This window comes from Canis aureus, chromosome 4 (assembly GCF_053574225.1).
Source record: "Canis aureus isolate CA01 chromosome 4, VMU_Caureus_v.1.0, whole genome shotgun sequence".
In the NCBI taxonomy this organism is placed as follows: domain Eukaryota; kingdom Metazoa; phylum Chordata; class Mammalia; order Carnivora; family Canidae; genus Canis; species Canis aureus.
This window is the reverse complement of record NC_135614.1, coordinates 55186555-55210451: the sequence shown is the minus strand read 5'-3', so window position 1 is coordinate 55210451 and position 23897 is coordinate 55186555. Positions and strand designations below refer to the sequence as shown.

The following is a 23897-nucleotide window of genomic DNA, read 5'->3' as shown; positions in this document are numbered from 1 at the left end:
CATCCTCTACCTATGAGAGCCCAGCCCTCTTGGTTTTGCTGGCTTGCCATTTTGCAGGTGCCACATTGTCTGGGCATTCAGAAAATAAGGCACTAGGGTATGATGGCTGCAAATGGGTCCTGGAGTTAGATGCCTGCATCTGAATCTCAACTCTAGCAGTCATGTGACCATGAGCCACATGTTTTTTTAGCCCCACTTGTCTTGTTGATTAGTTTTCTTGGTCTGGGGAAGACACTACAAGGCTTGATCTCATTTTACTTTAAAGAGATATTTGTATTTAGCCCAAATAATATCCTTTTATTAACATAGATATTTTATTTTAAGAGGTACAGTTAAATATGTTGGATTTTGGACATTTATTAAATTAGTCATGTAATACATAAGGAATTTTATAACAGTAAATTAGCACTCCCATAGAAGTGGTAGTACCAACTAGAAATGAGTCTAGTAGAAGTCTTCAGAACCTAAAATTCAATGTTTGTATTCTGTCTGTGACCTTGCCTCTGCTCACATAGAGCTTAGGGTCTTATTGAAGAGATGGGGAAAATGTCAGTAAGGTAAATAAAAATCCCAGGTAGTGTGTGCTCAGTGCTACATTAGTGTTATAGTTGTATTACAGATATTTATTGAGAACCTACACTGTGCTAGGCAATGGAGATAGGTTAGAGAACAAGGCACACGCCTCCAAGGCACCCAGCAAATAGGACTGTAGATCTGAGAAAGCTGAGGACCCAAGCTCAGTTATTCAGAGACCATGGTCCTTCCACAAACATACAGTGCAATGTATTGGATGACTTTATGTAACCTTCCTTTATCCATCTTGGAATTGCTTTAAAAGGATGGCCAGGCTAGGGACCACCAGCTGCAGTAGGGTGATTCCTTCTTGAGCTCAGTGCAGCCAGATGTTAGCAAGTGAACTTTTGTTAGTGTATCTGACAAATGGGGAAAACAGGCTCAGCAAAAGTATGGATGGAATAAATAAAATGGTGTGCAGGCTTCTGAGGTTCATTTTGCATAAAAAAAAATGCCACTCCTCATTCTTGGACAATTCGACTGAATAAATGCAACATATATCCTTAGGTATGTATATATTTTGCATAATTGAAATTTATGAAATAGGTATTCTTTGGCTTCAGAGGCCTTATAAAATGATAGAAGGGTGCAGGAGGTATCAGTAAAACATAAAGCTTCACAACATTTTAATACCGGTTCAGATAATGAAGGTTGTCTATGAGTAGTACTAATTGTCATATGGGGAAGTCACACAATTAAGGCTAATTTTATAAGAGGTAATAATGCTCTTTCTCTTGCAGTTTTCATAGAATTCTTAGTAGAGGAAGGGGAGATATGAGCTGGGACTCAAGAATGTATAAAATGTAAATAAACAGAAATAACCATTCTAGCTTTAATCAGGTATATGTGTTCCTTTTCATCATTAAAATAAATAAATAAATAAAAAAAAAGGTTCCAAAGGGTAAGAACTAAGCATTTCTAAGAAATAGAAAGGAAAAGAATCTCAAAGGAAGCCCATGTTAACTGCAGTAGTGACAAATGGGAGCTGTTTAGTAACAGGTTTGGGATAGTACTGAGATGTGGTAGCTTAGTCCATGCTCTTGAGTCACAGACACTTTAGAACCACATCCCAATGTGTTGCTCATCATCCTGTGACTTCTACCAGCCTGTTTTACCCACTAGGCATCCTCCACAGTAACTTTGATCTAGGTCTTCCTCAAAGGATCACAGAAATGTTGGAGATGTGGAATGCATGCTCTGCCAAACCAAATTTAATATATGGGTAACAAATGCTACATTATAGTCTAGAATCCAACCCAATCTTATTCAGTTATTGTATCAGAGTTCTTCAGAAACAGAACCAATATGGTTATACATGGAGGAAGAGATTCATTATAAGAAATTGGCTCATGTCATTATAGAAGCTAAGAAGTCCCATGACCTGCTGTCTGTAAGGTGGAGACCCAGGAAGGCTGGTGGCATAAATCAGAGTGAGTCCTAAGGCTCACTAAGAACCAGTGGAGTCAATGGTGTAGATTCCAGTCTGGGTCTGCAGGCTTGAGAAAAAGGTATGCTGAGGGCAGGAAAAGATTGATATCCCAGCTCAAGCAGTTAGGCATAAAGGGCCTAATTATTCCTTCCTCCACCTTTTTGTTCTGTTCAGGCCCTCAACAGAATTGGCTAATGCCCACCAGCACTGGGGAGGATGGATTGCTCTGCTGTATCCACTCATTCACGTGCCTCTTTCATCTGGAAACACCCTACAGACACACCCAGAAATCATGTTTAGCCCAATATCTGGGTACCTTATGATCCAAGTGAAGCTGACACATAAATTAACCACCACATTTATAAAAAGACAATAAAGCTTAAATCACAAGGGCAAAATAATTTATGTATAATGAAACAACATTCTTAGGAAATTTACATCAAAAAGTTGCGTTTAATGGAAACTATGGATACATTTTGATCCATTTGAAATGATGTGGTTTGGGGTCTTGAAAGGTAGAAGTACCTACATGCAGAAAAAGATCTTAAATGTCCCTACACCAAATGTCTCTGCATACTGCAACTGTCTGTAGGGTTGTTGCGAGGGATAATTGAGCTAGTGCATATGAAGTAGACATAATGATATCAATGATAATGTTAACTTAGATTAATAGTTATCATTCACCAGGATATTCTTTTAAATGACTACATATAATGTCAAGTTGAGGCATTATTTTCTGATTTTATTTGCAGTAGTCTATTACTCATATCAGAAAGATTAAATACTTCCCCCCAAAAGATTAAATACTTTTGTAGTTACTACACAGGTTCATTTCACTAGACTCATCAGTATGCGAGGATAAATCTGGATTTGGTATAACAGTGGTTAATGGAGGATTTCTAGACATTTTAACAATGCAAGGGGATTCCAGAAATTCAAACCTGATTACAGGATACTACTCTGCCCCTTTTTGTTGCATCAAAGAAATACACCAAATAAGGTATAAAAATAAACACCTTTACTTCAAAGTACAGGATACTGCCTAGCTAAGTTTAATTGAAAAACTAATATCCAGTGCAATTGTCTTTGATAAACTGAGGCTTAAATGATTTGAAAACACTCTGGGAGCAGACCAATCAGATAATCACCATCTTTATGGCTGGGAAGGTTCAGCTGGTGATGACAAGTTGTAAAGATAAAAGCTTATTGCAAAGTCAAGAGCTAAATGTCTAGATTGGGCTGGGGATCAATGTTAATACTCAAAGTGTAAAAGCAGTGAACTTCAAATCATCTTTCGTAGTGTTCTGTTTAACTTTTCAAGATAATAGTGTAGAATTTTATTTACTGAAAAATTGTTTGCTTAATTTCATTAGATGGACACCTCACAGTGTAACGGTGTTCTCCACCATCCACCCACTACCTAGATGTTGGATGTGTTCTGTGATTTGTGCTCTGCGCTGCAATAAGAGGCTTCAGCTGCTGTTTTTCAAAACATTTCCAGTTGGATGACTATTAATAGTTGAAGAGAGACACAAGTTAAACTGTGCCATTTCTTAGGCATCTTCTTCTCTTTTTTTTCATTTTTTTTTTTTTTTAAGAAGTCGACATAGTATTTGCCTCATGGCCTCACTCTGATCTCATCAAGAACACTTTCAAAAGAATTTCCTTGTTTTTTCAAAGGCTGTTTGCCTGAGTTGATTTAGTGCTCCCCTATCATGGAGCTAAAGCCGCTGGCAAAATCCGTGCTTTGGGTTGTATGAAGGATTCACTACATTTAGCTCCCCTCATTGTGTTGATTGTGCCTCCAGGTGACATGTCCAAAGTCTCCAACCTCTGTTTACTTTTTTCTTTTGTTTACAGGAGCGGAGGGCACAGTGTTCCCTAAATCTATAGAGACACCTAATGTCAGGGCAGACCCCTTCAAGGAACTAAGGTAAACTTCTGACTATGGTTTGCATTGATTAGTGGCTATTTCCTTTGTCTGAGCAACTGACTGATGATTCATTTTGAGTGTATGGAATGTAATAGGCATCACAACATGAATATACAAACTTGGAGAGATTAGAAAGAATGCGAAGATAAGCTACATCCAAGAGAAAATTTTCTCAGAGAACTTAAGAAGATTGGGGGTCTGGAGGAGGAGATTGCCAGCCTTGTAATTATGAGATTTGGGATTCACTCATTCACAGCGTTTGTTTCCTCCTGTATTTTGTGGTACCAAAAACCTAAGCAGTTACAAAACTAGTCAGTAATTGGTACTGATCAGTCCAAAGAAAAGTGGTACGAACAAGAAACTAAAGTCTAAATACTATACAGATTTTTGTTTGTATATAACAAGCTCTCTATCAGTTGAAGCATTAAGGTACTAGAGCTACTTTCTGTGGATATTCCATGTACTGGTGTTAATCTTCAAATATCCCTAATTGTACTGCCTTTAGCAGAAAAGGACTCTGAGATGCTGTATATTTAGTACCAACAACTAAGGAAAACAAAAAAGAACAATAGATACATACAGACAAACAGGCCTAAAAACCACTCCAGCCACCAAAGGACCATCCTTGGTTCCAAAAAGGAGATACATTTAAAAAAATGGTATGTTGACACTAATATAACTATTTTTTTGCTATATACTTATGATGCAGGCAGACTGGGACCCAGTCGGGGCTCCTGCAAGACTAGCTAAGAGGGTCCTTGGCTTTATGCAGGATAGAAATCAAATGTAAGCCAGGAGAGGGAAAGCATAATTTACTGAATAGCATGAGCAACATAAAATAGCAAACAGGGTGTCTGGGAGAGACTCAGAAAGGAAAGAGAATGAGTTTCGACATGACTTGGGGTTGGGGGCTAATATTGGAAAGGGGTCTAGGGTATGTGTTCCCCCAGGAATCCAGAGCACGTTCTGATCAAAGGCAAGTGTCAGGTAAATAACAGGTGTTACTCCACAATATAGGGAGCATTGATGCCAGTGTCAGCTGAGGTTTGTGGAAGCTAATGTCCTGGGAAATGTTTGGGATCTGGCTCTTCTTAGGAGTTCTTAGGTGTTTGGAACCTAGGACAAAACTCAAAGAATGATTAACTTTCTAGCTTCCCCCTTGAAGTGAGAAGTTAGCTGCTTTGACTTATTCAGAAATGGGGCCTAGCAGAGATGGAGCCACTCTATAATGGAGTCCCTTTAGCTTCCCTACCTCGCTCAGAGCCATGAAGAACTCAGTGAATAATGGCTTTCTTCATTTCTTGTAGTTCTTTTAACTAAAACCAATCATAAATCATCATAAATAACATTGAATGTTTAATAGCAGACATCAAACATTAGCAAATGTGTTTGTATTACACAAGCTGTATCTACTCTTCTGAGACGCGGCCCCGAGATCTGTGTCTTGCTGAAACAGCAACAGCTATGTTGGAGTTTGTGTTTCCCTAAACAGAAACACACGCTCAGTAAATGGGGACGATTATCACCTCATTATGAAGCCCCTGACATTCTTGCTAAGCCTGTAAGTCTTTATAAACATAGGGAAATAAATAGGGCTAAAAGAAGATGCTAATTGGTGGAAAAAGAGAGCATTTTCTTATCAAAATCCCATATACAGTGGGCTATAGTTTTCACATTATATGCCACATTGCAAAGCTTTACTTTTCCCTAGAACAGCTGCTTCCATCTCAGGGCTACTACCTGCCAGAAGTTACCTGCCACTCTGTCAGCTAGATCCTTTATTTCATAATAGGCACTAAAGCTGGAATCTTTTCAGCAATTCCACCAAAGGAAACCTGTATTTTAGGACTCCAAGAGCAAGCTTATTCTCTGAGATTGTGGTGAATCCTCGTATGTATGATGTGAGAGCCCTTTTGAGACAAGCTAATATGTGGCCTGGTTCTCTTCCCTTTCACAGACCTCCTTGGGAGCAGGGTTCTTTGTAATACAACTAATCAGTAGTTAGTCCTGATTAGTCCAAAGAAAAATGCTCTCTAAAAGAAGCTGACCTAGGGGCTCCTGGGTGGCCCAGTAGTTTAAACGTCCAATGCTTGATTTGAACTCAGGTCATGATCCCAGGGTCGTGAAATCCAGCCCCACATTGAGGGCACTCAGCAAGGAGTCTGTTTGTTCCTCTCCATCTGTTCCTCCACCTCCCCACTCTCTAAAATAAATGATTTTTAAAAATAAATTTTAAAAAATACTAATAAATTAAAAATGAAATAAACTGACCTCTAAAAATAATACAGTTACCTCCCACCCCATGGAGCAAGCTCTCCATTACCTAGAAGACCAGGAAAGTTTAAGAGTCAAGAATTTAGGCTAACTTTGCTTTAAACAGAAAACTAGAGGCCCCTAGGTGGCTCAGTTAGTTAAGCATCTGCCTTCAGCTCAGTTTCATGATCCTAGGGTCCTGGAATAAAGTTCCAAATCGGCTCCCTGCTCAGTAGGGAGTCTGCTTCTCCTTCTCCCACTCCCCCTGCTTGTGCTTTTTTTCTCTCTGTCAAATAAATAAAATCTTTTTAAAAAATAAACAGAAAAGTAAATCTGTGGATAAAACCAAACCCAGCCCACATCAAACAAACAAAAAGACAACTCTCCAAGCAACCGCTCAGCCCACTTTAGATATCCATGTTAAGAAAAAATAAGAATAGATGATTTGCTCATATTACTCTATAGCCATAATGATGTTCTTCTGTAGACCCTATGGAAATCCCCAGGACCTTGCCCTAAAAAAAGCTGAATCTCCAAAATTTACAAGTGAATCTCCTAAGTCTGAGTGCAACAAAATAAGGACCACTGGTCGTTGCTGCATTTCCATTGTTTATTCTAAAGATGTAGGTATTTTCTATAGAAACTAGAAATAAAATTTTCTTATAGGAACCATAAAAACACTGTAATACATAATTCTACAACTGACTTTGTCTTTGCCCCTAGCAAGTTGATGGTTGATAGCCTGAACTGAGACTGTGATAATTAGCCCCTTTATCCTTATGATTTTTTTATTTTAATGGCACTTTGTGGAGGATCTCCCACCAATTGAAGGGTAATCAAACATAGTTGATACATTATCCCAGATCAGTGCATCTGTGGACGGTTCACATTTGTCAACTCATGGTGTCACATTTTATTCTGTGCAATTAAATGGTATTGACCTTGGATATTGAATAAATAGGTAATGAACCTGGTGACTACGTCTTCTAGCCTCTGGCTTTACAGTTAGATCAGTTTTACTGTTCTAGCACATTTGTGCCCATGTATCTTCTAGTCTTAGGAAAGTAGAATAAATTTAGGGAGATCCCTGGATTTGTGCCAGCAGGTAGCACTGAGTGAGCTGCTTAGGTGAAGCAGAAGTAGTTCACTCGTCAGTAGCAGTAGACAGAGGTGGGAGAATATCGAGCTTGGAGACAGAAGACTACAGCCAATACACTATGAGGTCTTAAGCTAATCCTGGAGCCCTGATGTCAGTAAAAAGCTAGGTTACTTGAGGCTCCAAACAGCTAATCCCCTGACATTATTTTACCTTTTATTTTAAAATAATTTTAGATTAAAAGAAGAATTGCAATCATACCAATTATTCCCCCATACACTTGACCTGGTATTTCTGATGGTAACATTTTACATAGCCATGGTATATTTGTCAAAACTAAAGAATTAACATCATAGACCTAAAATATTTTATGTAAGATCTGCTTAAAAGGGTGTAATCACATGAATGCCTTACAGATCTAGAAAATATGTATTAAAAAAAAAAGATGTTTAACAGAAAAGTTGTTGGTTGAGACATGAATTAATGGATCTTTAAAACTCCCAATGCAGTTAGGTTGGAATGTTTGTAATAAGAGGTGTTTTTTTGTTTTTGTTTTTTTTTAAATAATGTTCTATACCCAGATTTTCTTGGTCTTACTTCTCAATGGGAAGCAAATTTAGTTAAAAGACTACAGGTTATTTATACATAAACCATCTTCTGCAATGAACGAGCAAAATTTAAATCCATCCATGTCCTTCACTTACCCAAAAAAACAAACTATGGAAAATGGAAAATAACATCTATTTCAGAGACCTTCTCTGTTGGGATAACTTGTTTCTTCCAATGTCTCTTTTGGCTATTAAAGGGCTTTTGTTTGTTCTCTAGTTTTTTGTTTGCTTGTTAACGAGAAGCTAATTTTAGGCCTTCAACACATCTTCCTAGAAAATCTCAACCCTCAGCTCAAAGAGTGGTAGCTTCCTCTCTGCTAGAGTTTGAGTTGTGGTTCACTGCTTTCCTTTTCAGAGTTACTATAGTTACTGTATTCACAGTGTTTGCTTAAGATGTTTGTAAATAATCCAGGGTTAAGTTGAAAATCACAAAAGAGAGTTGCTTCTCTCTAGACAAATAATGAGTGTTTAGCAAGGTCTGAGCCCAACATCCAACTTGGGCAGTTTGTTGACTGTCCCTGCAGGACAATTCTGAAATAATGACATGTTGCTCTAGATTCAAGACTCTACTGAAAACATCTACCAGGCACTATGAATATCTCTTGAAATAAGAAAAACTACTTTAGAATAGAAACTGGATTTTAATAAATTCACAATCTGAAATTCACAATCTGAATATATTAAATGTTCACTTGTTCATTATTTCTTTTTCCTGGTGTCTGTATATAAAGACAAATGGAAAAATCCCTGATCTGAAGCGGTGCATGATCTGAGACAGGAAATAGGCCATTTAGTTTTGCATATGTATTTTCTGTAAGAACAAAAGCTATCTCTGAATGCCTACCTTGCTGTAAGGATTCTTTTCAACTGTGAAGCTTCCCTGTAAGATTCTGATCCTACAAGAATAGGAAATAGACTGTGAAATCTTATTTCCCAGACATATGCCATGGGAAATGTAAAAAATGGGAGAAAGTTACATAGACCACTGAACACAGATAACCAACTCTGTTCCTCTAGATATCACTAAAATCTTGGAAGGAACCACAGAAGAGCAAGAACCCAAATGGCCTTTATAAAAGAATTCTTCATCAGCTAATGTGCAGACATGTTCTTCCTCTACATATAGTTATGACAAGGGTTATGACCTGATTTCCATTTAATCACAGCTCAGAAACTGTTTGCCAGGTTTTTTGTTGTTGTTGTTGTTGTTGTTGTTGTTGTTGTTTTTTGACACTTGGTAGGAGTTGAGGCATGTGCTAAATACTTGGAATATAGAAATAAATGAATGAGTACTCAACTAATTTATAGTTCAGGAGAATAAGATAGGCACACCAAAATACAGAGTAGTATATAATAAATGATAAGGGTTAGGTAAGACTGGCCAAAAGAAGGGACATTTTAGTTGCAAGATGAAAGAAAAAAAAAACAGTAAGTTTTTTTTCTTAGAATTAAAAGAAGGGGGCCTTAAAATTAAAACATGATTCTCTAGGTCCACTTAATGTAAAGACAAATAGGCCAATGTATTTCTACAGCTCCCAAAAATACTACCGTGTCATTTACAAAAATAAGGTTCTGTAATTTCCTTGTGACAATTGTGTCCTTTAATAAATTATGTGAAGGCAATCTCAAATATGATCACACAAGACTTAAATGATTGTTACAAGCTTCAAAGTTCAGTACCTAATTCAGAACCTAAAGAGTCACTAATATCAAACCCATTCTATAGCCTCAAATAAATAGGCATTTCTTTGATACTTTGGGATCTTTATGCCCACAACATTACCAGAGTTTTAATAATAAAGCAGAAAGATTTGAAGATGTAGCTGGTATTCTCAATATGCACTTGAATATTCTATAGGATTTTTTTCTTAATGGATAGATACTAATCTGAACTCCTTTGAGAATGTGTGAGATTTAAAGTCAGTGTATATCATAAGAAAACAAGGATTAGACAGCACTTCCAAGTTGACAAAAATGAATTTATTTCTTTAGTTTTATTTTTAAATGGTTGCAGCCAACTAACTACAGGATTCTCAGTGATTCATAAATTGAAGCTACCAGAATAGTCTGTCAGAGCATCACAGTTCAGTTAGAGGCTTGGTAATACTTCTCTCTTCCCTTGCCCCCCTTAATAGTCACAATAGCAAAAATATTGGAGAGGCAGTTAATATTTTAATCACATATTTATATCATTTTATGCAAATATATTTTACATATATGTACACATGCATAATGTACATATATTAAAACATATATACACACATATTTTACGTATATATACATACAGAGAGATTGAAAGCGACAGAGAGAGTGGGGAGAGAGGTGTTCCTTAGCTATGGGTGGGTGCTTGGTATATGAGGCAATACCACTGTGAAAGAAATCTTTAAATTTTCTCTTTTTCAGTATTTTGCAGACATGTTCTATAACTATCTCCCCTCTCTTCTACCTCCAATCCCACGTAGTTAGACTCAGGTTTTTAGTTTATTTTGCATGTATGAGACTCATAATTATTTGATCATAGAGCATGAATATTGAAGTGATTCAAAGGAAAAATGAAAATATATAGTGGCCTGATAATATCACAGATATTCAAGGGCCTTCCAAAATAAAAGAGTCATGAAGCAATGCCCATGGTGATCAAGAGCCATGCTTTGAAGGTGTCGTGTACTGGGTTTGAATTTGGTCCCAAAGCCTATTTGCCTTGTGAACTTGGGCAAGTCGCCCAAGATCTCCTTGCCCAGTGCCTAGAACATGGGGAAAGCTCAGTGGACATTAACTCAACAATTGTTAGCTCATGGGAGGAACAAGCAGCTCATTTTCATGGGGCTCCAGTCCTCAGACAGGAGTTCCCAGAGTTTTCAACGTCATTAGCCCATAAAAAGTTTGGTGACCGACAATTTTTTTGGTGAAGGGCAAAACCAAAAAGCTGTTGTGTACCTCTATCTATCATTAACAACATTTTATATAAAAGGATGAGGATATTTTATCTAACAGGATATTCTATCCTTAGACTGGAAGACAGTGCCTAAGCTTCATGCCTTGAGTGGTATTAGTGTGTCATTGTGTTTCCTCCATTTTCCCATTTTGCCAGTGACACTAGTGACTGTGCTATAACCCTTCACTCACACTGCAGTGCCAGCCCAGAAAAAAATACAGATATCTGAAAGCCACAGGCTAGTGCTTAAAGAAGTGGTTCTCTTAGCATACAGGAGGAAAAAAAAAGGGGTAAAGAAAAAGGAATACTGCAGTATTAGAGGTATTTCCAGCTTTGCCTTGGCCTTGGTCATATTTTACAAATGTGATAGAGATTATATAGTAAAGCTACCAAACCTCTGTGTCCCACAGGCCTGTCCTCTGTACGGTGTAATTCTACCATTAGAAGCCAGGGAGGGATAAATGGAGAATAACGTCCAAGGGAGACAAGGAGTCCAGGACATAGAGGAAGTCCCATTTGGATAGGGAGAGGAAGTTAAAAACCCATGTCTTCTAGTCTCTGGTGAATTGTAGGAAGAAGATAGAAAATTCAGGGAAAGCAAGTGGTAAAATATACAGCCTGATGACCTTTATTATCTGAGTCACGGAGTGGAGAAACCAATCAGATTTCAAGGAAAGTCAGAAGCAAAGGGTCATCGTGCGTTTTCATTTGGGATTCTAGGAGGAAACCAACTTTCAGGGTGAACTGTCATGTGGCTAGAGAGGAAGAGGGGACTTGGGTCAGCACTGTCAAATCTCCCTCAGCCTCTGGCAGAGCAGGGAGGGTTGAGGGGGATTTTCCTGCGGATGCAGGAAAGAATCATGTGGTGTCCTGTTGGGCAATGCAGATGGTTAACTGATGGTGGTGCAGGCTGGCAGGCTCCTGGGCAGCTTCCCTGCAGTGGGGCTGAGGGCTGCAAAGCAGATGGTCCAATTTGGGGGTGCAGGGGGAAACATACCCAGACCTCAGATGCCACAAACAGCATTCAGACCGGACTCAGTGGCTGCTAAGTGAGCACAGTGAGAAATAACCAGAATTCACCCATGGAGGACTTAGAAGTGTGGGCTGCTAGCCTGATGACAATCAAGACAACATCTCCTGGAATCTGAACTTTCTTTGTTCCTGTCACCAGGATGTTACAAAACCCCCATCCCTCCCATGTCTGTTATGATATCATAAAGAGGGAGAAGGTAATTGTTTATCCTCATGAGAAAGTTAAAAGTTTTTGATCACAGAGAGGATGCCACAATAAATTTAGTTTTTCCTAACAATCCATAAGGATAAGTTTGAGAGAAAAATTAAGTCAGGTAAGAACAATAAGGAAATGCCATTTGCTTTCACTGATGAATACAATTTATAAATTGTGCAGCCTGCAACATAAGGTGTTATGCCAGTCACAACATCCTAGCTGACTGCCAGGCTTCAAAGGCTGTGTGAGTCATGCCCTCTGCATCTTGTAGGAACCATTGAGTATGATCAAAAGGAAAAAAAAAAGTGCTTTCAGAATCTATCATCAGGCAACTGCTATTAGTGATTTAGTTTCTCTGTACGTCTTGAGCTAGCATTGATTGAAAGTATAATCCAGACCTGATGCTTTAAACATGCATCCCAAAAGTGTTCCTAGATTTGTAATCTTTTAAACCAACAAAATATAGGAGGAAATTCCTTAATAACCAAAACATTTTAAATGTCTCTCCAAATAATTGCTAGACTATCTCTGAAAGCTAAAGCTGTCAGCCATGTGCAGTGAGGTATCTTAGTGCCTAAGTGATAGTCCCTTATGGCTGGCCCATTTTCATCTGAACTGGAGAAGGGCAATGTGACACGTCATTAACATTATGTAGGACAAGTAGCTTTTACTTAAAAATTAAATTTATATCCTTTAAATTAATTTCTAACAGAGGGTCTCAAATGTGAAAAAAATTATTCAAAATATAAACTCATAACGGAGAGGGAGAGGATAAAATTGCGTTTTTATCCATGTTGTCAGGACAGGCATGATATCATAAATTATGCACTAACCTCTCAGTCTTGTAAAACAAAATGGGCATGTGGGTATGTTTGCCAAAATTCCTGAGTTGGGACTACCTTCTGCCTCCAAAGGAGCACTGTGACTTTATTATTGTTTTTATCTTGATTAAAAATGTCAGCAGCTGCCATTTATTATGTAAAGTGTGTGGGGTAGATTGTTCTATTATTCTTGAAAAACACACAATTGCTTTTGAATCTCTCATTTTTTTCCCCCTCAGTAGGATGGCCCTGCTGGATGCATAGACAGAAAATCTTGCTTAATTACACCCTTCATGATTTTGGCTTGAAGCCAGCCTTGTTTTATTCCAATTATAACCTTTTCAAAACAAAGAGTAATGGGAGTAGAAAGGAACAAGATGACAACAGTTTTTACCTGAAATAAGTTGAGAGCTAGAAGTGAATCATAATTTAAAAACAAAAATCAGCCAGTGTATATCATTTTTTTCTTACTCCAGTATGTTAGAATAGAATAGAAATGAGATAGAGACCATCAGATCTCAGAAACAATGCTAGACCCTCACTGAATTTCCTGGCCATTGACTATGGGTGACCTTGGGCCAAATGTCACATTGGTGGCTCCCATTGGCTTGAGAATAAAATTCCCAACCCAAAGCACTCACAAGTAACCTACATCATTGGTGTGGTCCTGGGTGATGTCCCGACTTCTCATTTCCCATCACCCTTGCTCCCCTTCCAATCTTTTCTCATTTTTGTTTCTCCCTCTGCTCTTCTCCTCTCTGTTGGCCATTTCTCCCATTGAACTTGTAATCCCTGCTCTCACATTTCAATTTCTAAACATACTTTATTCTATAGTGGTTCCCTTCTATAACACACTGTATTAATTTCACAGATGTGTTATCTTCTCTCTACTTTTTGATTATATTAGTGATTGAAATTTCTTCTGTTCTCTGTGTTTTTGAAATCAGGTCTCTAGATTTTTGATTGCTACTTTTTCAAATGGCTGGTGATTCTGAGATGTCTATTTTTAAGAGTAAAGCACTAAGAATCTTTTGGCACATTTGTGTGCATGAATGAGCCTTATTGAATGGTGGGCTTCAAGGTAGGATGGTCAGGCTGGAATTTTAAGGTGGGTGACTCCAAATATGAGAATCTGTATACCTTTTCTGTTGAAATAGTCAGTTTCCTCAGGATACCTATTAGTGTCCTAATCCCTTATTAGGGATGAATCTGGAGGCCAGTATGTTCAGGCTGAGCCTATAAGGACTTCTTTAATATGTAGGTTTTCACTTAATTCCCTATTTTCAAGGTAGCACTGCCACCCTTAGCTGTTCTTGTCTCACAGAGCCCAGTATTCAGTTCTTCCCTAGTGAGCATCCTAGTCTGTTTGTGCTGCTATAATAGAATATCATAGACTGGATGACTGATAAACAACAGAAATTTATTTTTCACATTTCTAGAAGCTGGGAAATCCAAGATCAAGGTGCCGGCAGGTTCCTATTTAGGGTCTGCTTCCTGTTTGTAGACAGCCATCTTCTTGCTGTGTGTTCACATGACAGAAGCAGCTAGGGAACTATGGCATCTCTTTTATAAGAGTATTTATGTCATTCATGAGGGCTTCGCCTGCTCACCTCCCAAAAGCCCCACTTCCTATTACCATCACATTGAGGATTAGGATTTCAACATGTGAATGGGGATGGGGGGAGGGAAAAGAGGACACAAACATGTAGTCCATAACAGTAAGGGTGTCCCGGCCACTGGGTATATACACTGGAGAAGCAACCTAGGAGTCTCCACACTTTCCCATGGAGACCTCAACCAGTCTTCTGATTGCAGTTACACCAGACTTTCTGAGCCCCAGAAGTGCTAGCTTGTTTCTGTCCCTGCACCTGGTGAGTATTATGCAGCTGGAGTTTGCTTTTGGTTTGGTCTTCACCAAAGCCGCGGGCTCTTAGCTTTCACTTTTCTATCATCTGCTAATGAAGTCACTGTTGGTTGTTTGCTTTTCAACTTCCAAAACTTTGTCAACATCTTGCTTCTACCTGCGTGGCTTCTCTTTTCCTTTGTCCTCATGCAGGTCTGTGCCTTTCTGGGGTCCTTTCATCATCATCGCATTAGCATTTTAGGGAGAAACATAGGTAGTCTGTGTGTTGAGTCCAGTCAGAAGTCCTGTCTCCTCCATTTGTAGGCTTCTTCCATTCTCCCTTTTCTTCGTGTCCTCCCGAGTCCCTTGAAATCTTCACTTAGAGCCTTATTGCTCCCCTGTCTGGAAACATTCTTTGTACTCTCTTTCCACATAATCACATTGCTAGTCTCAACTTAAACTGCACTTCCTAAAGAAACTCTTTTGGGTGCGCCCTCTGGTTCATATGGCCTACTGTTAAAACACACATAGACCCTATGCTCCTTCCTTTTAGGATTTACTGGCTGAGAAGTCTTCCACGTTTGCCCATGGCCCACAACCACAGAGAGGTTTAGGTTAGATGGATCCTTATAAATTTACTCTCTCCAAAAGTATGTGCTCAGCCAGCAAACACATGAGTGATTGCTTCCTTCACATTGGTTTGTCAAGGAGAGCCATCAAAGTCTCAGAAGACTCTTATTATCCCATGCCTTTCTTTCTTCTAGCCAGGCTAAGTCATTTCCAAAAGAAAATAATTCATTCCTCTTTCTTTTACAGGCAGTTTCAAAACTTTAGATTCCTTTTTCACCCATGGGCTATACTGTAGTCACATGCCAGCAGAACTGTGCTTAACTTGAAGCCCCTGGCCTGCAGTTCCTATTCGTTTTCTCAACCATGGTTATTATAATTCATAGAAGAATGTGAAGTCTTCTTTCACCCAGTTATGCATGTCATCGTCACTTCCTATTCACAAAGGGAAATGAGTTTCCAGGTCTTTGAGTTTTTTTCAAAAATACAGCCTGAGTCATGAATGATTATTTTCCTTGCCTGGCATCTGAGCTCAGGCACACTCAGTCCAGAATAACAGCACAGAGCAATTTGCATCTTTTGACAGTCCAAGCACCATACCCCTAACCTTGAATAGAACATAGATGCTAATAAATTCAGGGTCTTAAAAATGTGAATTATAGTCATTTCACACTTCGTGGCAGCTTCATGCTGAAGAAATAGCTTAAAACTTAATTATAATGCTTGTCCCTTCATTAAGTGCAGATGACATTCCTCAGATAGATTTTCACAGTGACATCTGAGGAAAGGAGTTCAGAAACTTATTAGTTATTCATGATGGAGAATATTGACTGTGTACTGATTAAAGGAAAGTGTTGACACCCTTCTTAACAAGATGCATCTGTCTATTAGTTTTTGGTTCTCCCTGTGGTCCTCATGGAAGGCTCTTTGGGAAATGAGGAAAATACCCTTCATCCTTTGAGAGCAAATGTCTGTAGAAAATGTGCTTAAGGGATCCCTGGGTGGCGCAGCGGTTTGGCGCCTGCCTTTGGCCCAGGGCGTGATCCTGGAGACCCGGGATCGAATCCCACATCGGGCTCCCGGTGTATGGAGCCTGCTTCTCCCTCTGCCTGTGTCTCTGCCTCTCTCTCTTTCTCTCTGTGTGACTATCATAAATAAATAAAAATTAAAAAAAAAATTTAAAAAAAAAAAAAAAAAGAAAATGTGCTTGACAAGTGGGATCAAAATGGAGAGCAGGGGGCATCGGGCCACTGATTACCCACCCCTGCAAATGACTGGGCTGTGCGCTGAGGACCATTTGTGAGACACAACAATAATGGATTGGACACATCCCCCTCTTGGCACTTGAGGGGCTATTAGCATTCAGCACTTCCGTGGCTCATTCTCAAGCTAGAAGTCATTTCTTCGAGAAGGATCCATGGAAGGTAGATTTTGCCTCTTGTCACATAATAATATTATAGCTTGAGTCATACACTAAGTGAACAAGTAAAGGCACAGTCTTCCTCTCTTTGTGCAAGATGTGGTATTCTTACAAAAAGAGATTTTTGCAATTTATTCTGATGACCTAGAATGCCTAAGGAGTGAGGGCAGCAGAGCCCAAAGTGAGATAGTGCAATATAAGAAAGTTTCTAATTGTCTGAAGTGGTGAATTATCTTCCTTAATAGTCATGAGCTCCTCACCACTGAGAGACTCAAGGTGAGGGGGACTGTCATACCCTATTAAAGAGGTGTGTCATCCATCAGAAGGAAGATTTTAACTATATGCCCTTTCAGATCTGCTCTTATGTCAAGATTCTAAGACTCAGGCTTCAAAGTATGGCTCATGGATGTGATTTTACCAGGGACCTCTCATTACATTAAATTCTGTTTAAAAGCTGTACTCAGTGAGCTGACGTTGAATATAACCTTGAAGGACAGAGTCTGTGACCAACATTAATTGGATCCCTTTTGTTTTCCCTTGTAATATGGGTGTTTGGAGAACAATTCAGATTCTTCAGAGTCTTTGTGGTACTTTGTAAATTTCAAAGCATTTTCATAAATACTCCCTTAAAAACTCCCTGAAGTGGGGCAGGTGGAGTTGTATAGATGAGGAGACTGGGGGTTAATATACACCACCCCTCTGTTTGGCATAATGAATAGACCTTATCCTTTTTTTAGAGCTCAGTGAAATTTTGAGGTTTTAGTCTCTGGGCATAATCTCTCACACTGGCAGCAGTATGGAGTGAAGTTTAGGGACAGAACTCTAGAGCCTGACTGTTTGGACCTTAGATCCCACTTTTGTCACCTGCTAAGGTATGCCTCTGGGCAAGGTTTAAAACCTCTATTTCAGTTCCCTCATTAGCAAACAGGGGGATAGGGACAACACCACCCTCAGAAGGACTTGTGAGAACCAAATAGCATGACATATATAAACAACTTCAACCAACAACTAGAAGGTAAGGCTCAAATGATAGTTTGGGGGACTTTGTTGTTAAAGCAACAGATTATTACCCATTCTTGATTATGGCCAAGAGATCTGTCCCAGTGAAGGGATAATTTTTCTGTATCTTTTGCCTCCCAGAGATAATGGTCAGCCGTGGGTTAATAGCCTATTCTGTACCAGTCAATATAATCAAAACAATAAAAGGGTGAGGCATTCAAATTGACCAGTATTTTTTTTTAGATTTTATTTATTTATTCATGAGAGGCACAGAGAGAAAGGCAGAGACATAGGCAGAGGGAGAAGCAGGGACCCTGAATGTAGGATTCGATCCCAGGACCACAGGATCACGACCTGAGCCAAAGGCAGATGTTCAAACACTGAGCCACCCAGGCATCCCTTCACTAGTATTAATAGTGAACCTTAACCCATCTTTTGAAGTTTTCTTAAAGCAAAGCCACTTTCCATTTAATGAAGGCATGAGAGAGGCAAACCTTACCCTAAAGAAAGGAAAACTGTGGACAGCCCGGGTAGCTCAGTGGTTTAGCACCTGCCTTCAGCCCAGGGCGTGATCCTGGAGACCTGGGATCAAGTCCCACGTCAGGCTCCTTGCATGGAGCCTGCTCCTCCCTCTGCCTGTGTCTCTGCCTCTCTCTCTCTCTCTCTCTCTGTGTGTGTGTGTCTTTAAAAAAAAAAAAAGAAAGGAAAACTGAGACTTTGTACTACATAGACATTGATAAAGTGGTAAGTGTTGTGGTTTTGGGTGAAAAGATGAATGTTTTAAGTACTCAAACCACAAATAGCTTTTGAACTTTTTCTGAATTTAGTTGCAATATGGTGAGGGAAAGGGGTAGAAGCATTCCTTAAAAACAAAAAACAATAGTGCTTACATATCAACATGTTTTAAAATCCACTAACTCTTGGGGCGCCTGGGTGGCTCAGTCAGTTAAGCTTCCGACTCTTGATTTTGGCTCAGGTCATTATTTCTGGGTACTGAGATGGAGGACCCCCTCTCCCCTGCCCTATGTAGGGGGCTCTGTGCTCAGTGGCGAGTCTGAGATTCTGTCCACCTCCCTTTGTCTCTCCCCCTTCACACACACACTCTCTCTCAAAAAAAAAAAAAAAAAAATCCACTAACTCTCACACTATACTGATCAAAATACTCCCCCTCCTAACTTCTTTAGCCATTTCTAGAAAAAAGAGGTTTAGACCAGCTTCCCTGGAGGACACACCAGACAGAAAACCCCAGAAACAAGAAACCTCATCCGCTTACCTTTCATCCTGGTTGTTGAATGCCACAAGGAATCAATGGCTCTCTCCTAACCCCAGCAGGAGAATGAAATGACACATGAAATCCTAATGAGGTTTCTTTTTTAATTTTTCACATTAACTCTTTTGTATCATACTAGACCTTGCCCCTTATTTTTTATATTCATAAAGGTTTCGCTCTTCCATTAAATTGCTCTCTTTTAAGGTCTAGTGTTTCCTTTTTGCTGAAGGCCAGAATGGGTCCCTATTTTTCACATGGCTTATGTGGATTTTTATCTCATCACCATAGGTTGCTGTCATTGAACACTTGCCTCTTACCGGCAACCCTTTTCCAGCCCTGATGAACCTGTAAGACAGAGTAGTTGCTGTGATTTTTCTAGTAGAATTAATTCTCTTTGGTAATAATAGTTAGACACCCCTGTGGCTGTGAAAAGCAAACCTCAGCAGTATTTTTCAAAGGGCTGGCATCACCTGACCAGAGACTGCTAATGAGGTCTAATAGGTGAATAGCACATGGGTTGAAATGCTATTTCTGTGTGTTCTCTGGAGTAGCCCTAAGAGGGAGTTGAAGGGCATTAGCCTTGAGCAATGTTGATCCTTCAGGTTGGCCAACACTTCCAAATCCCAGCAGAAAAACTTGCTAAGATCTGGGGATACCACCTTTAAACAGGACAATGGGAAGCAGGCTTAGGGTGCTGTTTCCCAAGTTGAACTCATTCAGGAGTTTCTGAGATGACATTTGCTACTAGAATCTGGATACTTCACTTTCTAGGTTTCTACCTGGACCTACTAGGCTACATAACTATAACTCACATGAATTTATTCCTTCTACAAATATTCAAATGCCTGCTGTGCATTGGACATAGGTGCTAGGGATATCATGAGGACCAAGACAGATATGATCTTTGCCCTCATGGAACTTATTGTCTGTAAGGCGAAACCTTGAATACCCAAGCTAAGGGATCAGCTTTGATAGAGCACATTCCTATGCCTAGAACCAGCCTAGCTCCTTTGTGTGTCTTATCTCATTTAGTCTTCACATCAGAAGCACCTCTGAGAGGGAACTCCATAATCATCCCCAGTTTATGGATAAGGGACTAGAAACTCACAGCAATGCAAGGGTCTTATACAAAGGTGTTCAGGGAGCCAGAAAAAACAATCCCACTTTTGCCTGACTTTATACTCTTCCTGCTAAACCATACTACCATGCAAAAGGAATCTGCTCTCTTGGGATGCCTGGGTGACTTAGTTGGTTAAGCATCCGACTCTTGGTTTTGGCTCAGGTAATGATCTTATGGGTTGTGAGATCGAGCCCCACATCAGACTCCCCACTCAGCAGGGAGTCTGCTTGAAGATTCTTACCCTCTGCCTCTTCTCTCTCTCTCTCAAATTAATTATTTTATTTTTATTTTTTGTAAAGATTTTATTTATTCATGACACACACACAGAGACAGAGAGACAGAGACACAGGCAGAGGGAGAAGCAGGCTCCACACAGGGAGCCCGATGTGGGACTCCATCCCCCGTCTCTAGGATCAGGCCCTGGGCTGAAGGCAGCGCTAAACCGCTGAGCCACCTGGGCTGCCCTTAATTAATTTTTTAAAAAGGAATCTGCTCTCAGGGGACAAAAGAAATTTCAATGTCCATATTCTATTTCTCATGCCTTCAACTGGATTCATTTAAGAAGGCTTTCAGATTTTCTGATCAGGAAAAGTAACTTGACACAGTAAAAAAAAAGCTGAAGGTTTAGCTTTCTGTCCATTGCCTCACTGAAAATCTACCACAAGGGAAATGTCTATTACAAACACAACCCCACCATGGAAAAAATGTAAGAAAACACAGATCAACAAAATTTACTTTTCAGTCACAGTCTACCAACCCTTGACCTTTATCTCAGAATGGAGATTTGTTAGAACTAATCAGAAAGCATAAAGCACCACTCTTCACGGCCTTTTGTTTCATGTAATTGTTATTATTTGGTTCACTTATTTATTCTTTGTCTGCCTGAGTTGTAAACTCTAAACCAGTGATCTTCAGCCTTTGCTTCATATTAAAACCACCTGAGAAGTTCAAAAAAATAATCCTGACTCCTATTTGCCATCCCAGAAAAATTAAATCAGATTCTCTAGAGGTGCCGCTTAAATGTTGGTCTTGTTTAGAACATGCCTGATGATTCCAGAGTGTAGCCATGGTTGAGCACTGAGTTCCAAAAGGACAGGTCCTATATCATGTGCCCTCATTGCTGTGCATGTTCTGAGTATTACAAACTGAAACCTTGCCTTGCCCATTAGCGGATAATCAATAAATGTTTGCTGAATAAGTGAGTAGGTGGAGAGATGGAAGGATGGGTGAATGAGTGAGTGAATAAAGAAACTAATGATTATAACAATTACTGGAATTGAGGAAGTTCTTACAGTAACTATTAGATAATAGTTTACAGCTGACCTTCTAATAGTTTGGTTTCTATATACTACGGTGCCAAAAATCAAAGAATAGCCCAAGGTTTTAGATAAGTATATGAAAAGTAAACAGTAGACTGCAGGATGCTCACATCATCCAGAAGTGGAATTTACATTGCCTTCCTTAATACTGCATTAATCTCCAGTCTTGGCACACTCCCATCTTGACAGTGCAGGCAGCCGTTACATCAAAGGTAATGGTTCATTATTATTTCTTCAGTGAATCATGTTTGTCTGAAGGAAGCAAAGATAACAAAGAGGAAATTATAGTTTGTGTGGGGTGATATGATTGCTTGTAAACCAAGCAGTAAAAGGAAAATGTATGCAAGCAATTGAGAATTCTTTCTCTGTCCTCCAAATGCAGAAAAAGCACAGAGGGAGCTGTTATGCCCTATTCACATTTTAATTGGGGACGGGAGAAAGACACTGAAGTATCTTCCACACCTGGGCAACCCACAATTTCCATGTTACAGCCTTGATCACACCCCTGGATAATTCTGTGGAATGCCAGTGCCATGTTGGACACACCAATTTTTCTTCTAGCTCTTATTCATGTAAAAGTTGAAGCAAATATGTATGTATACTAAGAACAGTGTAGAAAATTTCTGTTGATGTATCTAGTACCGCTTTGTCAATATGCTACTTGGAAGTGTGCTAAAATTAATGTAATATCTGTAATATCTACCTAAGAACGATTATTGCAAAAACTCCTTTTGACAGCCTAAGCAAAATGTAATGTCCATCCTAAGGTCCTGCCAAGTGTCCCGATGCCCTCTGATCACCTCTGATTTTGAACTCCTATTCTATGAATATATTTGGTTTAAGACTGAGTACCACCAATGGACCATACAGTGTTGTGCAGATTAGAAAAAGGTGCCCCTTCTTCATGTCACATTCATCTGTCAAAAAATTGTCATAATATGGTGATTTTTTTAACAGTGTTATTTATTTATTTATTTATTTATTTATTCATTCATTCATTCATTCATTCATTCATGAGAGACACAGAGAGAGAGAGAGAGAGAGAGACAGGCAGAGGGAGAAGCAGGCTCCATGGCGGGAACCCGATGTGGGACTCGATCCCGGGCCTCCAGGATCACACCCTGGGCCAAAGGCGGTGCTAAACCGCTGAGCCACCTGGGCTGCCCCTAATATGGTGATTTTTTTTTTTTTTTTAGGACAAAACACTTACTGCCATGTATTGGAAAATTTTAAGTGCACAAACTTATGATGCCTAGGATTTGAATTGCCCCTCCACATATGCATGCACGTTTGTCACCCTTGAGCAATGCATGACCTGCATACCACATATTCCGAAAGGGCATCTCCCCATCCTGCTTAAGTTTTCTGTGTCATAACACACATAATCTGTGTGATTTAAATTTGGATCTCAACATTTTTCATTTAATTTTCACAAAAAATACTACTCATACATGGCTCTGGTATGTACAGATTTTACCAAAATTTTAAGAAAGCAAAACACACTAAAATTCAATAATACGTGAATATTCTTTTTCCCAAAAGTCCCCAGACCACATCTCATGGTGTCTCTATCTTCCTTCTATCTGCTTTCTCCCTCTCTTTCCTTCTTTCTGCTCTCTCTACCCTCTACTCCCCACACCCAACTCTCTGAATACTGATGCCTATTGATCAGTTTAATTATACTCTTGGTAACTCAAGGTCCTATGGACCTGCACCCTTGAGGTCTTGTCTTTCCCTCAATTTCATATCAAAGTATTTTCCCAAAGAAAATTCCTTCCCTAAGATAAATTACAGAGCAAGCGCTAAGATTTTTTGTTTTTAGTATTGCCACACATATTTAATCTGGAATTAGGAGTTGTTCAGTGTGAAGCTGGTTTCTTCTTGACAAACATTCTGTAGGCTATAAATAGGAACCATTCAGGACAGAGAATACATATGAGTTGAAGATGCAGGTGGCCCATGGAAACTACCAGGTCCAGTCCTGTCATGTTTTGAACAGGCAAGTCCAGGCCCAGATAGAGAGAGTGGCCTACCTCAAGTCCCACAGCGAAGAGGAGTGCTCAGTACTGGAAATGAAATATCCCGATTTCCAGGCCTGGATACTTCTTGGTACTAGACCACCTCTTAAAACTTTTAATCCATACCTTATATTCTGCTCACATGCCAGCCTGCTATAACTATTAGAATCTTCACATTAGACTAAGACAGTCATGAGCCTGCCACTTTGACCAGGGATTTGCCCTCTCTGGCTTTCTGTTTTCCCATTTGCAAAATGGGTGTGCTAACACCATTAAGTAAGAAAATCCAGGTTGAAATGCACTCTTTAGGTTTCAGAAGGCTTTTGGTGTTTTAGAGTCCTGTACTTCATTCTCTCAACCAAGTTAACATATGCCTGGATATTCAGAATGCAAAGATGAATAAATAATAGTCCCCAACTCAATGAATACATCACCTACTAAATGTGAAAGCCAGTTTTATAATAG

At 39.4% G+C, this 23897-nt stretch overlaps 1 protein-coding gene across 3 annotated transcripts in view; it reads left to right on the top strand.

The window, feature by feature from the left end:
* Window positions 1–23897, top strand: part of SGCD (sarcoglycan delta) — a 914568-nt gene that overhangs the window by 809400 nt on the left and 81271 nt on the right. For all 3 annotated transcript variants that reach the window (XM_077895751.1, XM_077895752.1, XM_077895750.1), the window contains one exon: window positions 3863–3935. In XM_077895751.1, the coding sequence (XP_077751877.1) occupies window positions 3863–3935 (73 nt within the window). The remainder of the gene's footprint in view (window positions 1–3862; window positions 3936–23897) is intronic.